This window comes from Polypterus senegalus, chromosome 7 (genome assembly GCF_016835505.1).
Source record: "Polypterus senegalus isolate Bchr_013 chromosome 7, ASM1683550v1, whole genome shotgun sequence".
Classification (NCBI taxonomy): domain Eukaryota; kingdom Metazoa; phylum Chordata; class Cladistia; order Polypteriformes; family Polypteridae; genus Polypterus; species Polypterus senegalus.
In genome coordinates this window covers 63,733,331-63,751,698 of record NC_053160.1, presented here as the reverse complement: position 1 = coordinate 63,751,698, position 18,368 = coordinate 63,733,331, and the positions used below count along the sequence as shown (strand labels likewise).

The window sequence follows — 18,368 nt, the reverse complement described above, 5'->3', positions numbered from 1 at the left end:
TGACCAGTACAGGATAATGGCAAACAATGTGAAAAACATCTTTGAAATTGAGGAAAAAAAAATCTCACCAACTTAGTTTTGCTAAAATGTTAAAACTAGTTACTTCCTGAAATCACAGCACTGAATGTAAACAATAAAGATGTTATGCCCACAATGCTATGCATCTGAATTGAAGATCTGCCTCTCCCACTCATTCATTCCCATCTTCAGTTTCTGTGTTTTGTGGTCAATGTAGAAGTCAACAAAGTTTGATTTTTATTAAAAAATATATTAAGAAGTTACACGGGGATAATGAAGTTTTATTTACTTTTTAAAAATATTTTCATCCTGATTTACAATCTGCTTTTCCAGGTGTTCTGGTTATTTAATCCATTATTTACTACTTAGTGGGTCTAAAATAGTTGCAGCCTTTCATCATTCAGTGTTGTTTGCCCAGGTGTCTGCCCTGCCTGTTTTTAATTATCATTAGCATACAATGAAGGGAGAAAACGGAGATAGGGCAAAATAGGAAAACAACAAGATAGTCAGGGATTTAAAGCTATTGCAAAAATAGAAATATTTCTAAATGCCTTAGAAATGTAACATTCATACTACTGTACTTTTCTGAATTCAGAATAAGAGAGGACAAAAGACCACCTAATTACATCAGATCAATTTCCATCAATTATCATCACATTGTGAATCTGGTTAAAACAAAAACCTGTATACACAGAAAATACCCAGGACAGTATTTAGGAACTACTGTGCTAAAGCAATATATGCAAATTTCCTTTAGCCCATCTGGTTGTAAAGACTTGACTTTTGTCTTCACACTTTTAGCCATGTTTTTATACCTTGCATGGTTGCTACTGCAACTGATCTTAAATAAAAACATTTAAAAAAAAAAAAAAAAAAAAGGAAAATATTAAAAAGTTAATTACAGTGAAGCTTAAATAACAGACATTCACCTGAAAGTTACAATTCTGTAATTCGACGGCTTTTTGTTTTAATTAACATAAAAACCAAAGTATAATCTACATTTTTGGCCCTTGAACATCACTTTACAGCTCTTACTTTATTAATAACCCAACAATTGTTCCTAGTGTCTGGATAGTGTTTTTGCAAATGATGCCATACAACGTTCATGATGGATCCTTTAGACTTGTTTTCCAATTTCCACTTTAAAATGCTATTACACTATGAACAGTTTAAGGCAGGCCAAATTTAGTTCAACAGTTTACTAGTCGGTTTGCTCAGTTTCTTCCAAATGACAACTGGAAGTGTTTCATATTTGCCAGCTCCAATCTAGACACTAGAATTTTCCATCTTTCGAGTCACGTTGACCTGAAAATAGCAAAACTGGCAATATACTGGCATTGTATTAACAACTATTCTATCCTTTCCTCCATTGCCAGGAAATATTCTGGTTTCCAGGTGTATTTGTTAAAATGAAACCCAAAAAATAGATTTATTGCTTTTATGTTACGAATTAAAACATGAATTAGTACATGGAACTCATTTATCTGCTAATTTTAACCCTTTCTTTGCATGAGGAATGCCACCAGATTACAGCCTCATTAGTGTTTTTTGTAGCAGGAAGAGTAAATCACCAAAATACTTACAGATACTGTATACATAGTGGCATGCAAATTTTGCGACTTTTTTTACAATTTCAGTAGAGCCCTACCTGGAGGAAAGGAAACTGCCTTGCTGAATTTAAAACTGTTGACTAATAAATAAGGGTGAGAGATCGATCTTCAGTTCGAAAAGGCAATTCCATATGGCTTGCATTTCCAGTTTATAATGTGCACTGACGTTTTTCATGTTTTGAGCATAAAACTTAACTGACATGTGGGTTATACAACACAAGTATCATGATTTTTTTTTTCTTTTTTCCAGAAACCTGTTTCAAATTGTTTGCCACTGCACAGCATTGGTCACAAAGGCTTATATTATATCATAATCTCTTCTTTTCATAGAGAATCAAGTTTATTTTTTTTTCAGCCATCACAAACTGCATAAGGTAAGTAACACAGAAAACTACAGTATTTACCCCATATTTATTATCAGAATATATACTTGTTAGATATATATTTAAAAAATTAAAAGCAACAGTAATGACAGGAAATATGTTACATTAATCACAGTTATGCATTTCCAGGCTGAAATCAGCACGTTCATAACCAACTTAATATGGTGGAAATGGCCATTTTAAAGTCTTTGGATTGACAGTTTCATACAGTATCTGGATAAACTGAATGACTGTAGCATGTTCAGACAAAGCAGCATCATGAAATGTAAAAGATTACATTTTAATTTATTTTCATATTGCAGTGTAATATTACAATATAAAGCATGAGAATGAAAGTATTAGAAAAGGGGGCGAGAGACAGAATCACCACATCTAACCTAAATATTCTTCACACCGATCACTTTCATTTGAATAAAGCAGATAAATCTAGTCTCTTTACAACAGGGTCTATAAATAATTTTATAACAAAAATGTATTTTTTCAAAGCAATAACTGAAAATAATTGAATATAAAACAAAATTATTTAAAAGAAAATCCTATTTTAGTATCTATATGAAAGAATGATGCCAACCTAGGGTAAAGATACTGTTTTTTACCATTGTCATACTACCCAAAACAAAACAAATCCCTCAAACTAACCATAGCAGAAAGATGAATAGTTGCAGGTCTGCCTATAACCAATATTTCATGGGCTTACATGTTCAGAGCTCCAGCAATTTTATATCAAATCGCAATTCTTATTCTCCCTTAATATGCTTGTTGTCACTCACACCTGCAAATGTGATATTAAACACATGGCCCAAGTTTGGTCTTCTGAGTGCCCAATGATAGAGATAATACAGAAGAATAAATATTTCTAAGCTTTTACACTAGCAGATATCCTTATTAATCTAAACTAGAAGACAAGTTACCTATGAAGAAACTGAATAGCATTATATTTGAGACGTCTTTCTAGCTACTTCAAAAACAGGTAGAAAATCCAAAGCAACAAATTATCACATTTTTCTTGCCCTGATTCAAAGAAAAATGGTAGGCAAATGGAGGGGAAAGTAGATCTTGTTTGTAAGGAACCTCATACTTAGACTGTTTGGTTTTAGGAGCCAAGATATAGAACAAAGTGAGGCAATTTGTATACTGTGCTGAAAACTGCTACAAAAATCTAGGAGCATGACTAATCTGTTTTGCTACTTCAAACAGTACCCAGTGTAATATGTGAAACGCTTAATACTTCGTAAACCTATTTGTTACCAAACTGCTGTGAGGACCATCCCTCTGCCCACACAACTCACACAGAGATTCTTTCTCTCAAGGAATGCAGTATATTAAAATAGGTCCAGATATGGTTCCCATCAGCACTGTTTTCAGGACAAACTGCAGCTCAAGATCATACATTCTGGGTACATTTACCAAGTTGTAAATTCTTTCCCAAGAAAGATCACCCAACACGATATCTTCAGGCTCAAGATCAATTTTCTGCAAGGCCAAGAAGGTGGCCTTTTTGCCACAAGGTATCACTGAAACTAGAAACTGCAGACATGCATGCATTCCTTGCTAAAAATTTGCAAAAGCTGCCAGGAAACAAGTAATCAGCACAAGAGTTTTGCTCTTGAACAACAAAAGGGTTTATTTTTGTTTAAATAGTCTTCCCAATTTCATTTACAATTTGTATGTCATGTGTGCATTAAGTTTGTAAAAGTTCTAAGTATCACCGCTCAGTAGTAGGGTGTTGTACCGTATTAGACATTATGGATGCAATGATGTAATCACTACATCTTGCCTGAAGAAAGGGCCTGAGCTGCCGCTAAAGCTTATAAATTGTAATCTTTTTAATTAGCAAATAAAAGTTTAATTTTGCTTGACTTCAGATTGCAAGTATTGATGTGAAAAGATTAATATTTTAAATTAAATAAAAATAGATTTTAAACAAGGGAAACTGTACATCTTTTTCATTAAAAAGTTTTTGTGAAGTTGTTCAATTTTCATTTTAATGGCAATTATTTTTCAACAAACAGCTCCACAAAAATAAAAGGTTTTATAGAATTATCAATATATTAATGCACTGTCTTGTTCTAAATCTTTACACAGTATAGTTTGTGGAAGAAAAGGTAAATAAGCTTCAGTAATTTCAGTTCTAAAATACATTGTTTAATGCTTATGTTACACAATTGCATAATGCTTCTGAATATTATAGCAGACTGGAGCAAGGTTACTATAGTTAATGAAAACTAAAATCAAAACAAACCATTATAAAAAAAAAAACATTTTTGTAATCTGAAATAAAATAATTTACAAAGTCGAAATAAAAAACTAAACAAAACTATTAAAGTAGCTGGAAAAACTGACAAACTAATTTACTAAAAATATTTTTAGTTTTCATTTTTTGAATGAATATTCTTGCCGCTAGTCTTTAACGCTTATAACTTTAAATAACTCTAAAACAGAAAGTAATCCACTGTATATATTTTATCCAGTGAACAGCAGCTGGTGAAGGAGGGTGTTCATAAAGCATTTGCGGTGACAGAGCAAGCTGAATATGGGCGTGTAAAATGTATGAGATAGAAAGCGATTTACTGTGCCACCTTTCTTTGCACTTGTTGTATATCAAGATATAATTCAAAAGCCTAAAATAGGAATGTGGTGGTCAACAAAATCTTTACCATATTGTCAGAAAATTCATGAGTGAATAATGTTTCAGTTTATTTCTAAGCTGCCTGCTTTCTGTCAACAATAAATTTACCTGGCACTTCACACAGGAGAAATCCTTTTTGAAAATAAAATGGCACTGATCGTGAGACTGGCTAGGCCATCATACAAGATTAGCATATTGTTACTAACCAATCACTTTTGCTTTAAAAAGTTGTTTAACAACAACGCGATACAAACCTTCTAAAATTCCTGACTTGGCAACATCTCTACTGAACTACAGGTAGGTAGGTGAAGAGAGTCTGCCAACTGGTAAAAAACTTAGCATTAAACATGCTAATGTGTTTTTGTATTCTATCTGTATACAGTATATAACTAGCAAAATACCCACGCTTCGCAGCGGTGAAGTACTGCTTTTAAATTTTTATTAAGAAGAAAAGTAAACCTTTTAAACTGAGGGAAAATAGACCAATAATTATTTGTTAAGGATCTTTTTGTATACCACGTTGTCAGTTCGGCAAGCTGTGCGAGCTTACTCTTGAGCATGCATGTATAGTTGGCCATGTGAAAAGCAATCTTGCCTCAAATCAATGGCAACCTTTTGTAGGGTCTGTCCCTGAGACATATTGTCATTGCAAAGCAGAGCCTTACTGGAAATTGGAGGCATTTGAATTGAAATGGGAGATCAGAGGGTATAATGGGGATGCGAGGAATAAAAATTCTCTCCCCTGAGCAACTGCCAGTAAAAATAGTTGCCTCAATTAGGTTTTTTTGCAGACACGTGACCTGAAGTCTCGTGCCATTACAAAGTTTCGGTGGCTGTAAGTTTTTCAGTAACATTATTGGTGCCCCAACCTTCAAAATTAGATTATGCTCAGGAGTGCCTGGAGGATTCAGAGTGTGAAGAAACTCTAGTGACAGCGTGTCTATTAACTTGTGGATTTTTTTTGTGAGTATTTAGCGGCAGTGTCACAAAGTTGTTTCTGCAAGACCGTGTTAGCTGCGGAGCTCAGCTCGGAGCGAAATGAAGTGAATGAAATGAGGGGAGATGATGACGTGACTCCCCCACCCGCCTTAACTCTCCATCAATCCACAAACACAGTCTCTCGGATACCAACTCTCCTTTATATAAATCAAAAGTTCAGATAAAGGACTGGGGAACGTGTGGGAATTGTGTGTGTCTGGGTGTCTAATTTATATGTGTATATAGTTGTAATATTGGCTAAGTACATGTGAATATATTTGTGTCGTTTATAAATAAGGTATTCTTTCCGTTTCTTTACCTTGCTTTCTTGTCGGCAGCATCTCTATGAAGTTGCGGATTTGCCTGCGAGTATTTTAGTGACAGCGTGTCTATTAACTTGTGGATTTTTCTGCGAGTATTTAGCAACAGCGTGACAAACTTGTTTCCGTCTAGCCGCATCAGAAAATGTACCACGACGTTTGGGCATTCAATTATGTGGGAATGGGGGACGCAATATAGGCAGGCAGCCAACTACATGGGAGGCGTGGTGACGAGGGATGCAACTCCGCCTCACACGGCGACCGAGCTGCAGGCTATGGCCGTATATGTACGTAAGTAGGATTCAATTCTGACCGTTACGCGTAGAATTTCGAAACAAAACCAGCTTAACTTTTGTAAGTAACCTGTAAGGAATGAGCCTGCCAAATTTCAGCCTTCTACCTACACAGGAAGTTGGAGAATTAGTGATGAGTGAGTCAGTCAGTCAGTGAGGACTTTGCCTTTTATTAGTATAGATTCATTAAGTCCATGGCAAGCAAGACACACACAAGAGAGAGCCCCGCCCACCAACAATTCACTAAGCAGCCGACCATGGCACACAAGACAGACCAAGGGATACGCACGACAGAGCCCCGCCCACCAACAATTTGAGCGAGAGCAAAAGCATTTGCCAAGAATGTTTTCATTAATCAAGAATATATAATTCACTAAGTGGCCGACCAGGGCATGAAAGAAGCAGCACGCAAAACAGACCATGTGATACTCACTAAGCAGCTGACCAGGACACGCAAGAAGCAGCACAAAAGACAGAGCCCCGCCCACCACCAATTCACTAAGCAGTCGACCATGGCACGCAAGACAGACCACGGGATATGCACGACAGAGCACCGCCTACCAACAATTCGAGCAAAAGCATTTGCCAAGAATGTTTCTATTTATCAAGAACGAAAGCCGGGGGGTTCGAAGACTATCAGATACCATCGTGGTTCCGATCATAAACGATACCGACTGGCGATCCGGCAGCGTTATTCCCATGACCCGCTGGCAGCCAACCAGGAAACCAAAGTCTGTGGGTTCCGGGGGAGTATGGTTGCAAAGCTGAAACTTAAAGGAATTGATGGAAGGGCACCAGCAGGAGAGAAGCCTGCGGCTTAATTTGACTCAACATGGGAAACCTCACCTGGCCTGGACACGGAGAGGATCAACAGATTGATAGCTTTATCTCGATTCTGTGGGTTGTGGTGCATGGCAGTTCTTAGTTGATGGAGCGATTTGTCTGGTTACTTCTGATAACGAGCAAGACTCCCTCCTGCTAAATAGTTACACGACCCCCAAGCAGTCGGCGTGCAACTTCTTAGAGGGCCGCCGTCCAGCCCCGTCCCTCGCTCTGAGAGGTGGGGGCGCGTCGGCGGTCCTCCAGTTTTCAGTCATGGACAATTGTATCTTGCTCTCTCCAAAGTTCCATCTTTTCATTCACTTACAGTCGCATCCTCAAACCCACCCCATTTGGACAACTGTGTATTTCAGGAAGTTTTCACCCATCAATACATAATTATGCGGCGTATGCTACGCCGCGGGTTGGCTAGTATTTATTAAATTATTTTTTCTTAATTTATATTTAAATTTCAAAATAACTGATATTCTGAAAATAATCCAGTGGCAAAATTATGTCTTAAAATATTTGTCCCCCTTTTATCAACTTCTCTCCCTCTCTCACAATATTGTTGAAATATAATATTCTTTTTGATCTTAAAGTCAGCCATATCAAACATATTGCATACCAGGGATTTTTCCTGCCTTGCATCCAAACCTGCAGGGGTAGGCTCCAGGTTTCCTGCGATTCTGCTCTGGATAAGCAGGTTTAGAAAATGTATATATTATTCCTAACCTCAGATGCTGTCTTTGTTGTTTTGTGTCCATCCATACACCTATTACTTACTCTTCTCATTAAGGGTTTACTGATCTTATGCATGGGTTATTCAAGTCTCACTGCCCCTAACCTTGACCCTAAATGCTTGTTTTTCTTTGTTTCCCGTAATATAGCTCGGTGGGGTCTGCACACTGATTCAAGCCTAAGAGCCCTGTTCTTCCTAAGCCCCCATGATTTTCATGATCACACCTGTCAGAACACAGTAGGATCTATTTTCCGTTTTTTTTATATATATCTTTTCAGGCCTGCAGGTGGCAAAATTCTGTCTATAACTTTATGTAGAAAATAAAGTATGGGAGATATTTCAATGCAATATTGAAGGTATTCATTATAGGCACATTGTATTGGAGCAGGATATGTTGTGCACTGTCGACATTTAGAGTTTAAAAAAAAAAAAACTCAAATCTTAAAATTAACATAAATTTCATTACAAATTGGTCCATTCAGGGCAACAAAAGGAAAAGAAAAAAGTGCCAACAGTCCACACACATTTGTTCAGCACAAATAACAAAAAATATTTTAAAATCTATAAAATTTGAAAATATTGTTCAAATTCAGTATCTGGTTTTGATTATACTTGTTTTTATCAGACAAAAACAAAACTAGATAGTAAACCTTGTAGTGTAGTAAGCTTCCAGTAACATTAAACGCGTTAAATCCAAATCCTACAAAACTAAACTCCATAGTAACTCTTTAACCATACCTTAAATTACTTAAACTAAAATAGAAACTAATAGATATAAAAATAAAATAGAAATGTAAATGTGGGGAAAAAAAACTAAATTAAAACTAAAAAAAAATCATGAAGGAAAATTAAAACTAAACTGAATTTCAAAGTAAGGTCAGAAAAAAATATAGAAATAAAAACTAATATGAAAAGGCAAAACTATAACCACCTTGGACTGGAATTTTTTCATTGATTTTCCACGATAGGCTTAATTTGAAATATATTGGCTTAACTTAAAAATTTGGTGGTAGTATATTTTCAAAAAAAAAAAGACCAAAAGTGCAAAATCTCTTTGCAATGTGATAAACTGTATAAATACAAATAATGCTGGCAGGTCACTGAACCTTTCTTTGCCCTCGTTTTTGAAAAATATGTGATTGCCTCAAGAAGAGACAGAATATACCTTCTTATATTTAGGTAAGAAAATTGGCTTGCATACTCTGACAAAACTGCTCAATTGCTGATATATCTTACAATTGTCTCTGGTACTGTAAAATGTTATCTTACACTGCTGCGTGTTGCATTCATATTTGGGATGCAATGTACCCCATGATAATGTTAAGTAAAATAAAAATTGAGAAAGGATAGCTTTAAGTTTCTACTAGGGAGTCTAATGTGTATCTGAATCTATACTTGTATGCAAAATGCTAGGCAGAACAAATAAAATCCAGAATCAGGTTTAGATTTTATCAATCCATTCCTTGGATTCTTTAAAATGATTTAATGCCTTTTTTAGAGAAGCGAAGATCCCAAAATTCACCTATACAATTACAACATATTTATACAGTATGTATGAATGTTTAATCCAGTGTATTAACAATGAGATTAAGAAAGCGCAGGTAACATTAAGCGCATAAAGTTGCTCAAGTAGCCTCATCCTTTCACAGCTTTATTTTACACATTTAATCAATCAAGAATTCTGAACTTCAAGAAATGTTATATCCTTCCCTCACACCAATCACAAAAAATATAATTCAAGTTTGACAGAACATTGAACAATACAAACTGACTTGAAAATTGCACTCCGCTGCACAAGACTTCTCTCCCTTAATGCTATCACAGCAACAAAAACAAAAACATTGCTTTAAAAATTCACCAATGCAGAATAAGCAGCAATTCTTGTCATGGCATGTGCTGCTCTTATGACTTCTACTTCGGGAAAAATATTGAAAGATGTTATCCTGTTATGTAAATTATCAACTGCATTTTTAAAGTTTGACAATGAGCAGTAAAATCACCTTGATTCAAGATATTTATACCTTTTCCAGATCTGCAATTTCTGCACTGAAATTCTTCTCTCCCTCCAGTTGTTCTTCCTCTTCAAGCGTTCGCTCATCATCGTATTCATGCACTAACATTTCAGGTGTGGGGTCAAAATCATGATCCTCAGAAGACAGTGAGCCAACTAAGATTAAATAAAAAAAAAAACAGTTTCACATCTGTACGTTTTCTTAAACTTCTTATTCTGCAATATCTTCGCGGTAGTTTTAAAAGATATGCCAGCAGCACTAACCACAGCCCACCAACCTAACCCAAATGGCATTGTAATGTATAAGAAAGCAAACTTGCTTAGACAGTCATAATGATCTTAACATGCTCCTTCTTCCTTGAGAAAGACAATACAGAGACCAAAAAAAAAAAACTCTCCACACAGCAACATGACTGGTAATCAAACCGGAACCTACAACGCAGTTGCACTCATGCAATCATTTAACTTCTGAGCATAATTAAAGTAAATGAATACTGTTGATCCAAGTTTAAAATTTTTATTATGAAATTTCCTACTCTTAAAAGTGAATAACTTAATACTAATAAAGATTACAAGCGCCAGCCTTGGCGTTTTATCGCTCAGGTAACCTGGAGTTACTTTAAACACTATGACTAAAATCAAACGTTGACACACTGGAACTGTGAAGCGCGGCTGACATGGTGCGATAATACCGGTTTAAAACATTAAAACAACACATATCCAACAACAGCATCGAGCGCTAAAAAAGTGGTATCAAATGTCAATATCTCATAAAAAGTCACTCAAGTCCCCACCCGGCATTGATAGGAGACTGGCGAAGAAACTAAGTAGGGTAGGAAGAAGTAGGTGCATATATCTGTTAAGGTTATTATTTAGAAATCTAAAATAAAGTGAATTACATGAATTATAGACACTAAATAGACGCATTTTTGTCGATTTCATGCATGCCGACATTTAAGAATTACAACTGTAAAACAACTGCTGTACTTACCTGGGCTCGAACTTCCAAAGGAAGCCTGAAAGTCAGGAAAAAAGACAATTTTAGACACTAGTCGAATAAAACTCACTGTGGCAACACAAATACATAAAGCTTTCTAACACACCGATCCGCTAGGTGTGTTGAGCACATCCCAGGAACGCGAACGCACTCCGTGCCCTGCGCTCTAACAATATTCCGTTAAGCGCTCCACAACCAGGGGTTTCAATGTAAACCTTAAGTGCAGCGGCAACAATTTCCCACTTTGCCAGTTTCCCAAAAAACGAACGAGTAGCTTCCGATTACTGGACTGTCAGTCTATACCACAGGGCTGAACAATTAGTCTAGTCGGGCAGAGCCACAGAAAAACACAACAAACAGAAACAATGTTTTCGATAAACTCGATCAATCAATTTCCAACAAGTCTGACGCCCAACGTAATCACTTACGAATACACTGTTATACAATGTTCTTTCATTACGGAGACTGTTTCTGTTTTACCCATTTTATAAAAAAAGAAAAATCAAGATTATTTTCTTTCGCCATTGGAGCTTATACACGAAACATTCTTGCAGTCACTGTTTAGAAACCGAGACGCCGCGGCCTACTCTCGTAGGATCCCGCTTGATAATCAGATCGTTTTAGTACGTTACGAAAGCAACCTTTACTCTTCCCAAGCAAAGGACAACAACGTTAAAGATTAATAACATCATAGAGTTGCACTCGACTGCATATTATGCGCTACAAAAAATAAACTTTGCGCTTAAAATCTGATGCTTCTTCCCTATTTTCCTCCTTACCTCCGCCATATTGGTACCTTTAGGCTAATAAGCTGCTTCAGCGCCAGGTACCCGGATGGAGCCTACAAACCAATCAAAAAAGAGCATTTCAGTTGGCCAGTTCTGCTGCTGAGCTCAAATTCTACAAAATAATTTCCTAAAAGTATTTTTAAAGTTGTAATTATGATATAAAATGAACGTTGGATCTTGCACCTTTTAAAGGCCATTTGCAAAAAATATTAATATACCGTTGATTTCGAGACATCAAAAACTGCAATAATTAATATTATGTTACTATTCTAGATTCCAGTCATTTTACAAGAAGTTATGTATCACATAGCATTCTAAAGTTAACTTTTTTTTTTTTTACATTTTTACAATATGAAGGAAAACAAATACAATCGAATGATTTTAGTATCTACAAGTAAAAATGTCAAATAATATGTAGGCCTAATAGTTTTTTTTCATATGAGTCAAAACATAATATCAAAATAAAACCTAATCAGATAAAAATAACACACCATTTACAATAGTATGCTCCAAAGACATTAATTTATTCATAAAACAAAACAGATGTATGAAGAAACTAGTCCATCACAAGATATGCTCCTGCATACACCCACAATGTGCAAAATTCAGAAATGCATGCAACCTGACAGTCAGAAGTTTAATTGTTTGCACAAATCCTTGTAAATATGCAGTATAGTCCAAGTAAAAGCAATGTTTTATCACTGTGCTCTGTCATTACACTTACCTTTTCTAGTGCCACGTCTTCCTGCCATGCTATCAGGCAACACATAGCAGAACAAAAGTTATTTTGTATTTATTATAATCCTAAACTGTGTCTTCATGAGCAAATAAGCTTGATGCTCAGAGTGCTGATGTTAAAAAATGCTTAAAGACTTTTGTAAAGTTCTGTATATACTGACTAAAACATTAGGAAGTTGTGAATGGATGCCTGAATAGAAAGAGATTGTTAAGGGCAATAATTGTACAAAGGTGGAAAATAGTTGCGGGGCATCCTGCAAAACACATTGGTATTATGCTAGTACATTTGAAAGTAACTTTAAGAAATTTTTTTAAAAGTAAAAAAGAAGTAATTTCTTAAAGGAAATCTCAAAGACTTGTAAAAAGAGCAGACCAGGATCAGGCCACATACGTAAATGAGAAGAACTTCTTTCTAGCAGAACCTCACAAGCTCCATTATATTGGATGGAAAGCAACTATAAACTGCATTCTTCAGGTCTCTCTATGAATGTTCTATTGGGTGTAAGTCTGGGGTGTGGTCACTCGAGAACAGTCATAGATTTTTCCTGAAGTCACTCCAGCTATGTCTTGGGTGTATGCTTAAGATCATTGGCATGCTGAAAGGTGAACTGTTACCCAAGTCGGAGGTTGCATGCACTCTCTGGAGAAGATTTTCTTCAAGGACCTCTCTGTATTTGGTTGCATTCATCTTTCCCTCAGTTCTGACCAGTCTCTCTGTTCCTGCCACTGACAAACATCCCAGGAGCATGATACTGCCACCAGCATGGCATTAGGCAGGTGATGAGCAGTGCCATGTCTTCGCAAGACATAGTGATTCTTGTTCTGCCCAAAGAGTTCAACTTTTAGGATTAAAAAAATAGAGATATCTATTGCCAATATACACTCACCTAAAGGATTATTAGGAACACCATACTAATACGGTGTTTGACCCCCTTTCGCCTTCAGAACTGCCTTAATTCTATGTGGCATTGATTCAACAAGGTGCTGAAAGCATTCTTTAGAAATGTTGGCCCATATTGATAGGATAGCATCTTGCAGTTGATGGAGATTTGTGGGATGCACATCCAGGGCACGAAGCTCCCGTTCCACCACATCCCAAAGATGGTCTATTGGGTTGAGATCTGGTGACTGTGGGGGCCATTTTAGTACAGTGAACTCATCTATATACTATATGCCTAAAATATAATCATTAACAAACTATGAACTTAAAATATATATAATCTTCAGCAATCTTAATGTATTAAGATAATAAACCCGGATAATAAACCCGGGGAATGGTGTTAGAAAGTGGTCCAGAATAAGCATAGTAAGTCTTAATGCAATAATAACAATAACAATAAACCAAGTGTATGATGTTAAATAGTCTCCTTTAGAGTAGTGAAAAAATAAATAAACAAGATTAAAAAAAATTAAAAAAAAAGAATTAAGCACAAACGTCTATAACTGTAATTAAAACATAAACAGATAGCATCCGAGTAATTAAGAGGATATATAATGATAAAAACCCGTATCTTAACAAATAGATCAGACAGTAGGTTATTTATCCTTGCCATGTCATGACAGGCTACGACTCACTATTGTGTTTTAGAATAGTGTCGTGATCAGCTTTCTTAATTCCTTTTCTGCTTCTTCCTTGCTGGTGAAGACATAGAATTGACCGTGAAATTGCACTTTCAGTTTGGCAGGATACAAGAGGCTGTATCCTGTATAAACATGGTCAGGTAGCATTGCAGCAAATTGATGTGTCTTGATTTATTCTTCTTTTGCCAATGTTGACTATGTATTGGGCATATATATGGAAACCACTACAAACATAGACTAAAATAGCAAACTACTTAAGGTGAAATTACACATGGCCTCCATACAGACATTTTAAGTGAATATGATAAGATATTCAAAAATGACAAATAAAACAAACTGAAAGGATACAGATCTCTAACCTTAGTTGCATTATTCCCATCTGTTCATCAATATAAGCCTTCCCATCCACGATGCTCTTAAGCTGTAAACTCCCTCACACACTTTACGGAAGCACAAATCTCCTTCTGTGGATACTAATGTTGTCACCAGCACAAGACACAAATATATGGTTGCCTCAGCCAAAAACATTCCAAAAGACACTGCACACCTTTAGGATAATACCTTTCAACTATACATTAGCTGTTCTCAAACTCATACCTACTGTAGAGTACTATTGTGGCTACTGTTTTACTCAAAATAGCTTATTCAATTGTGACTATGTCTACCTTGTTATTTTATTTAGAAATAGATGTTAACATGGGAATAGGGAGAAACCAACTGATTTTGAACATACAGTGTGTGTACTGTATGCGATTAAAAAAAATCAGAGAATAGCTACTTCAAGAAACCTCAGGTGTTAAAAATTTTTTAAACAAGTGAACATGTTCAGCAGCATGTTTGAATGTTTAACAAAGATGTAAATGTGATAGTGTGGCTTTAATATCTAATTAAAAAAGTCAAAGAGAAAATTGTTTGCTATAACTAAAAAGCATGATTAACAAAACAATTTAAAACTTAAATAATGTGATTAACAAGATCAGTAATAACAATTTCCAATTTCCAAGTACAAAGTAAAACTCACTTTACCAAACTATGTTTTTCAAAGTACTACTAAAAGTTTGACAAAATGTCACTGCTGTTAGAAATACTGATGTAGTCTGAACATTTTTAAAGGCATACTATGTGACAAATTCCAACAAAAACATGTACCCAAAGCAATGGAAAAAGTGAATTACAAGAGTGGATAGTACCATTTCAAATAAATGACACAATAATTTTCTGAAATTGGACAATGGAATAAAAGATAATTTAATCTTTTACCAGGATAGATTTACCTGAATTACATAGTATAATCTCTCAACTGAAACCCTCCACCTGTGTCCTTGACCCAATACCAACCAGGTTTTTCAAAGAAATATCAGGCGTGCTAATTGACAATATTCTGGACATAGTTCATTCGTCATTAGATACGGGGGTCTTTCCAGACTGTCTTAAGACTGCTGTAGTTAAACCCCTGCTCAAGAAAAATTATCTTGACCCCTCTGCCTTTGAAAATTTTAGACCCATCTCCAACCCTACCTTCTTAAGTAAAATTATAGAGAAGGCAGTCATTTTGCAATTAAATGACCACCTCAATAAACATGCTATTCTTCATAAATTTCAGTCAGGTTTCAGAACAAATCACAGCACAGAAACTGCACTCGTTAAAGTAGTAAATGACTTGCGGGTAAATGCAGACAGAGGCCATTTATCTGTTCTCATCCTCTTAGATCTGAGTGCTGCATTTGACACCATTGATCACAATATTCTTAGAAATCACCTTAGTCAATGGGTGGGCCTCTCTGGCAGTGTCTTAAATTGGTTTGAATCCTACCTGGCAGGGAGAAAATTCTTTGTGAGTTGTGGTAATCACATCTCAAAGACACATGATATCCGATATGGTGTTCCACAAGGCTCTATCCAGGGTCCGCTGCTTTTCTCAATCTATATGCTTCCGTTAGGTCAGATTATCTCAGGTTACAACGTGAGCTACCACAGCTATGCTGATGACACACAGCTGTACTTATCAATAGCACCTGATGACTCCGACTCTTTCGATACACTAACACAATGTCTTACTGGTATTTCTGAATGGATGAATAGTAACTTCCATCCATCCATTTCTGGTTACCTGTGTCTTTCAGGATTGACTTTAAAATACTGCTTATGGTTTATAAAGCCTTAAATAATCGCGCTCCATCTTATATATCGGAATGCCTGACACATTATATTCCAAATCGTAACCTTAGATCTTCAAATGAGTGTCTCCTTATAATTCCAAAAGCTAAACTTAAAAATAGTGGTGAGGCGGCCTTTTGCTGTTATGCACCTAAAATCTGGAATAGCCTGCCAATAGGAATTCGCCAGGCAAATACAGTAGAGCACTTTAAAACACTGCTGAAAACACATTACTTTAACATGGCCTTCTCATAACTTCACTTTAACTTAATACTGATACTCTGTATGTTCAATTCATCACAATAACTATTCATAGTGGCTCTAAAATCCGTACTGACTCCAACTCTCTCTTCTGTTTCTTTTTCCGGTTTCTTTGTGGTGGCGGCCTGTGCCACCATCACCTACTCAAAGCATCATGATGCACCAACATTGATGGACTGAAAGCCAGAAGTCTACGTGACCATCATCATCAGGTCCTTCCATGAAAACCCTAAATACAAAGAGGACTGTTTAACTTATGTTAGGTAGATTGCCCAGAGGGGACTGGGCGGTCTCGTGGTCTGGAACCCCTACAGATTTTTATTTTTTTTCTCCAGCTTTTGGAGTTTTTTTTTGTTTTTTCTGTCCACCCTGGCCATTGGACCTTACTCTTATTCTATGTTAATTAATGTTGACTTATGTTTATTTTTTATTGTGTCTTTTATTTTTCTATTCATTTTGTAAAGCACTTTGAGCTACTTTTTTTGTATGAATATGTGCTATATAAATAAATGTTGATTGATTGATTGATAATATGCATAAGTGTCAAGAAAGTAATGAAGGAAAAGAAATTAATACAAAACAAAAGTGTATTTCTAGACATGTTCTGACTAACTGAAGAAAAGGTTGTGTGTACTGGGAATGATTCATTTCATGATAAAATCTTTTACCAAACTTGTCTTCAAAATTTTTATGTCTCAAGATGTCTTACACTATAATGTAAGACACCAAATATGAAGAGACCTTGACACCACTTTAACCACAGACCCAGTGCTGACTCTATCAAAGAAAACAAAAATATCAAAGATACATCTAAAGATGGCTTAGGATACATAGTTATTCAAACTAAATTGCAAATTGGACACCAACACCATATATTTCAAGGACTATGCCACCATCTGAATGCGGTTAAGAACAAATTGAAAAAGAATGACTAGGATAATACAATAAATGTAAAAATTTTCATAACTATATGTCTGAGTTGTTGGCATTCACTGTGGAGACAAATCACTAACCACTAATAGCTATCATTATAAAGAATTTCAATGAAACATCTCCCAGGATTTAGTTTCTAATGATGAAATTTAAAAGGAATCACCTAGTAAGTATTTTGTTTTAGTGGATACACTATCGCTAGTGCTTAGCTTAAATATATTGCACTACATGAGTTACAAATAGGGGGACATTAAATTACATGTACAGTAAACATAAAAAACAACAACAGATTAAGTTCTGAGTATGGTTCTCATCCATCTTTAATTTTAAAATGGGAAAACAATGAGAATTTAAAGAAAACGTCACAGGAGCTAGAATAAGGCATACAAGACCACTACTGTAACTCCAGAGATAACTGTAGGGCTTATGAGAGCATGAGAACAACTGTTGAAAAGGATATTAAGATTTTCATAAGTTTTCACATGTAAAAAAGGCCATAACCCAGTGGTTATAGAGACTATGAAGAAAGTACATAGAGATATTTGGAAACTGTGGAGAGAGAAATGCTGCTAAAACAAAACAATTGTTGAGATTGGACAATGTTTATCCTTGAGAGCTTAGGGAGGTTAGTGAGTACATACTTTATATAAACCTTGACACGTATTTTTCAGAAGTCAATGCACACTGGATAACTTCCAAAAGTTTGGAGACTAGCAAATGTTATCTCATTATATAAAAAAGGAATTCAAAGTGAACAAAGTATTTATAGGCCAGTAAGTGTAACATACATCATGTTGTAAAGTAATGGAAGCAGTTATTATGGAAATGACTGAGCATCCCAACACATGACAAGAGCAGCTTTATTAGTGAGCAGTTAGCTTGCATTTAGACAGGAGAAACTGTGTTTCACTAATATGCTAGAACTCTAAAACATTCAATCACAGAGGTACATGTTATAATAATCTTTATTTTCAGATTGCTTTTGATAAACTCCCATATGAGAACTCACGAAGAAGCTAACTCTGCAGGGTTTGCTGATCACTACTCAGCACCCAGACAATAAATGTAAAATGGTCAGTGATTTTAAATCATGTAAAACAGTGGTCAGCA

The 18,368-nt window shown here is 35.7% G+C and overlaps 1 protein-coding gene across 3 annotated transcripts in view; it reads right to left on the bottom strand.

The window, feature by feature from the left end:
* The window catches only part of LOC120532603 (mesoderm induction early response protein 3-like), a 43,761-nt gene extending 32,121 nt beyond the window's left edge, over positions 1-11,640 (bottom strand). The window contains exons 1-3 of one of the 3 annotated variants that reach the window (XM_039758748.1): positions 11,580-11,640; positions 10,795-10,819; positions 9,814-9,959 (exon numbers count right to left, since the gene is read on the bottom strand). In XM_039758748.1, coding sequence (XP_039614682.1) covers positions 9,814-9,959; positions 10,795-10,819; positions 11,580-11,588 — 180 coding nt within the window. In that variant the 5' untranslated portion in view covers positions 11,589-11,640. Of the gene's footprint in view, positions 1-9,792; positions 9,960-10,794; positions 10,820-10,906; positions 11,259-11,579 lie in introns of those variants that run through there. The other 2 variants (XM_039758749.1, XM_039758750.1) reach the window with 2 other exon arrangements.
* Between the last annotated feature and the right edge of the window lie 6,728 nt (positions 11,641-18,368).